The following is a 4,820-nucleotide window of genomic DNA, read 5'->3' as shown; positions in this document are numbered from 1 at the left end:
AGAAGTTATGATGTACTTGAAGGAAGAATTCGAAATGAAGGATCTTGGAAAAACCAAGTATTGTCTGGGTTTGCAAATCGAACAAAAAGAATGTAGAATTTTTGTTCACCAGGCAAATTATACAGAAAAGATCCTTAAACGCTTTAATATGGATAAATCAAATCCATTAAGTACTCCAATGGTTGTAAGATCATTAAACATAGAAAAGGATCCATTCCGTCCATGTGGAGATGATGAAGTTATTCTTGGTCCAGAAGTATCATATCTAAGTGTCATTGGTGCCCTTATGTATCTTGCAAATTGCACTAGACCTGATATATCTTTTGCTATAAATTTATTGGCAAGATTCAGTTCATATCCAACAAAGAGGCACTGGAACGGAATTAAACATATATTTCGTTATCTACGAGGAACAACAGATTTGGGACTTTTGTACTCAAAAGACACCAATCAAAGTATCATTGGTTATGTTGATGCTGGATATTTATCTGATCCACATAAGGCACGTTCTCAAACCGGATATGTATTTACTCGTGGAGGCACCGCAATTTCTTGGCGTTCACAGAAACAAACACTCGTAACAACTTCATCAAATCACGCTGAGATTATTGCGCTACATGAAGCAAGCCGTGAATGTGTTTGGCTAAAATCAATGACACAACATATCCAAACTTCTTGTGGATTATCAGTAGACAAGAAGCCTGTGACGTTGTATGAAGACAATGCTGCATGTATTGCTCAAATGAAAGAAGGATACACAAAAGTGACAGAACAAAACATATATCCCCAAAGTTCTTTGCCTACACTCAAGAGCTTGAGAAGAATAAAGATATTGATATCTGTTATATTCAATCAAGTGAGAACTCATCAGATCTCTTCACAAAGGCACTTCCCACGACGATATTCAGAAAGCATATATACAACATTGGGATGCGCAATCTGCGGAATATGTGAAGAATCACTAATGTTAACATGAGGGGGAGTTTACGTGGCTGCACTCTTTTTCCCTTACTATGGTTTTTATTCCACTGGGTTTTTCCTAGTAAGGTTTTTAACGAGGCAGTATAAAACACGTAATGAATACAGTCATCATATCACGATCATCATCACAAGGGGGAGTGTTGAAAAATATTATTATTATTAATATTATGTTGAATATTGAATGTTGAATGTTGAATATTGAGTTGTAAAATATGGAAAATTAGTGTGTGATAATGTAGATGATGATGTATTTATTTTTGGACTAATCTCAAATGTGGATCTATAAATAGGTCTTCATTTGTGATGAAAAAAACAATTGAGTTGAGAGAAAAATATTATAAAGTGTAGAGTTTGATATATTTTGAGTTTTGGAGTTTTTGCTTTTTACCATAAATTTTTACTTTTTCACAACAGTATTCACAGCTTTATTCAGATAATTATTTAAATATTCAATTAATATTTAAATAAATTAATTAATCTTTTTTGTTAGATGGACTCAATTTGTTGAATTGAATAATAATGTATTGAATTTCAAAATATTTTTTTTCCAGTTATTGTTAGTTTTTTTATGTACCAACAAAAATTAAGGTTAATTGCATATGCTACAATTGTGAAATCTAGAAATTATTAAAAATTTCTAATGAAAAAAAAAGCTATTAACTCCATATGTTTTTAAATCTTGAGTATGTACATACTCATGTTTTTAAATTTCAAGTATTCATCCTCTTGTTCTTGCATGTTTTCAAGGGCGTTTGACTGTTTGCGCTCATAAATTGAAACACAAGGAATAACAATTATTTGTGATGTTCAGCAAACTAATGATTTCACATGGATATGCAATTATCCCAAAAATATATCCGTAATAGTTTTTTCATACGTAAAATCCCACTAAAATATTGAAAATAGATTTTTTTTTTCCTCGATAATATTTTGTGCCAAAATGATTATTGTTTTGGCAATATTAGGTAAAAAAAATTGTGTATTTCTAATGTGAACGATGCATTGGAGTAGATCTAAAAAGTATTATAATAATACAACGGATTTTTGAAAAAATGTTCACATATAATTTTTTTAAATAACAATTTTTTTTAGTACAAATACATCGAAAATCAAACTACATCAAATTGTAATATTAAAGAATGAAATTGTCCCGCACACAACCATCGGAACTTGAGCATGGACTCGATACGTTCTCTTGTCTCGAGCAACAAAATTACCTAAATTAATCTAAATAAATTAAGAAACTAACCCACAATCAGCGGGAATCGAACCTGAAACCTCTTAGTCTCAGGACCTCAATCTTGACCACTAGACCAAGCCCTCATTGGCTTTTTTAAATAACAATTAAGATATACAATATATAGGAACCATCCTGGCGCCAGATACAGGTTGGCATGACAATGGGCCTCCAACCAGATAAGTTGGAATCAATTTACTCTCAAGTCCTAAAAAATATTAAAATCATATTCATTAAGGCTGACTTACATTTCTCAAACAAAAGTAAGACCACAATTCTTAGATCCTCGTGGAAAATACGAAATTCGCTGAAGCATGTTTAGTTTATAATCATTATCAGGAGACGCTGAATCTATCTTTATGGTCTTCAAGATTTTAGCATGCCTCAAAATATATCTTACCATGTTTAATTCATGCTCTCCACCTGCAAATCCACAAATACATACGTATTTAAGGGATGATAATAGGCACACCGGTAAATCCTTGGGCTCCCTCCAGCACTTTAGCTGGCCCTCTACCTGAAAGTAACACCAATTTCATTAAAGTTTACAAAGAAAAAACGGGAAGATTTTCTCAATAATAAGTCTTTCGATATCATCAAGAAACCTTTTTAACAGTAAGCGATTCCAACTTATGTGCACTTTTGAGGAATTCTGTCAAGATATGCCAATCAGCTTCTAATTTCAGTTTGGTCAAATTATGAAACCTAACAGTTGCAAAGGAGAATGTCGGATTCCAAAGCTGAAGAGAAGTTATTGTATCAATACACGGCTTACACATAATCATAATCATAATAATTTCAATAAACAACGTGATTAGTCAGGGTAATGCAGTGGAAATTATAAATTCTCATAATGAAAACAAAGAACATACCTTCATCGAAGCACGAATCCTAAATGTTAAACTTTTGGCGTTAGAGAGCTTTTCAACCAATTGAAAAATCTCCCTCCAACGACTAATGTTTACTTCCTCAACTTCGGGATTGTATTGTTCATCTTCGGGATCTATGTCTTGCGAAGAATGGAAACCACCGGATAACCTAACGTGTGCTACAACTAACGAGGATAGCTTTTCGACCGAAATAAAACAGGAAATAGTGCCATCTATCCAAAGATATTGAACTGCAGGAATATCTAGCATCAGCTTGTGGTCATGGTCTAATCCATAATGAGTGACCGAAAATCTCAGCACCAGTGATTTTAGCGTGGAGGAACTTATGCAGAAAATATCACATACTTCCGAATCATCTACAACGACCAAATTCTCGATAGCCAAACACCCAGAAACCAAGTTAGTAAGAGTTTCATAATCCTCATAGTAAATCGATACAAGTTTGAGTGTCTTGAGTTTAGGCAAACATACAACACCGGGTTTGGCAGAGATGGTACACCATGTAAGAGACAACTCAACAAGAGTTGTACACTTGAAAATGCAATGAGGCAACTGACCGTTAGAGATAGAGGAGAGAGAGAACTTGAACATTGCGTGCAATGGCAGTGCTTAAACATGCATCAATTTGATACCGGCTAAAAGTATTAACAAAATGTGCGCATATGCATAAACTATCTATGGACCCATTATGCAGCAACAGAACCCTGTAAACCTTGTCAGCAAAACCAATTCTGTTTACGGCCTCGGAACGAGAATATGGTTCCACAAAACGAAGATTGCGCACGAAAGTCCATAGGAACCTCCAACGTCTTGCTAGCACACTGTTCTCACATAACATTCCGTTTCGAGAAAAGAGAGAATGTGACATAGAATTGGGTCAGGTAAGCTGCTTATGATATCCATACCAAATAATAATTATAATCTCCAGAGGTAGAAGAGATTTAGAAGCTGGGGTTCGTCGTTCTTATTTTGGGGGAAAACAAAAATCACTAAGTTCGGTTCTTTCTCCTTTATTCGATTGACATGTATGGCTTCTAGATGTCGGAAATTCTGAAACCCCAAATCCGAAATGTAAAGAAACTATTGGAAAATAATTACTGACTAGAAACGAATCGGCTATCAGAAATGATGATAGAAGAACGTTTGGGTTCCCATCTCCAGATGTTGAAGAGATTTTACAGCACAAATCGTATGAATCTCTAATCTATTTAAGACCCCAGAACGAAACCCTAAAAAAATTTCAGAACTTTGTTCCGAACTTTAGATCCACTCAAGTTTTTTCAATTTCCTCCAAACCTAGGCTTTTTTTTAATTCGATTAAATAATGGATAATAAAGTATAATATATACTAGCAACTCAGCACAATTGTTATGGGTTAAATATATGTTTGAACATGATTTTTTAAATTTGAATTTAATTACATATTGTAAAAAATAAGTATTACATACGATTTTGTAAGATAATTTTTTATATAAAATATGAGAAATTAAACATTTTTACGAAATTAAATATGTTTAAAAGTTAATGTATGAAAAGATAGGTTTGAAATTAAGGGAAAAAAAAACTTCAACAAAAAAACAGTTATTATTTACTCCTCTTGCTTTATTAATAACTAGCAAAAGATGCACACACTATGTGTGTGGTCAATATAACATAAATAAAATTGAATATAGTTTTCTTCAATATAAGTAGAGATGTCAATTCGAGTTAGC

The 4,820-nt window shown here is 33.2% G+C and overlaps 1 protein-coding gene across 1 annotated transcript; it reads right to left on the bottom strand.

Annotated features, from left to right (window-relative positions):
• Window positions 1-2,471: 2,471 nt before the first annotated feature.
• On the bottom strand, window positions 2,472-3,699 carry LOC140861049 (F-box/FBD/LRR-repeat protein At4g26340-like). Its single transcript, XM_073264056.1, has 3 exons — window positions 3,091-3,699; window positions 2,824-2,958; window positions 2,472-2,735 (listed from the first exon to the last, which is right to left on the bottom strand). The coding sequence occupies exons 1-3, from the start codon at window positions 3,697-3,699 to the stop codon at window positions 2,472-2,474; spliced, it is 1,008 nt and encodes a 335-aa protein (XP_073120157.1).
• Between the last annotated feature and the right edge of the window lie 1,121 nt (window positions 3,700-4,820).

This window comes from Henckelia pumila, chromosome 4, assembly GCF_033568475.1.
Source record: "Henckelia pumila isolate YLH828 chromosome 4, ASM3356847v2, whole genome shotgun sequence".
NCBI lineage: Eukaryota > Viridiplantae > Streptophyta > Magnoliopsida > Lamiales > Gesneriaceae > Henckelia > Henckelia pumila.
Note: the sequence above shows the minus strand (reverse complement) of the source record. Positions and strands in the feature narration are given on the sequence as shown.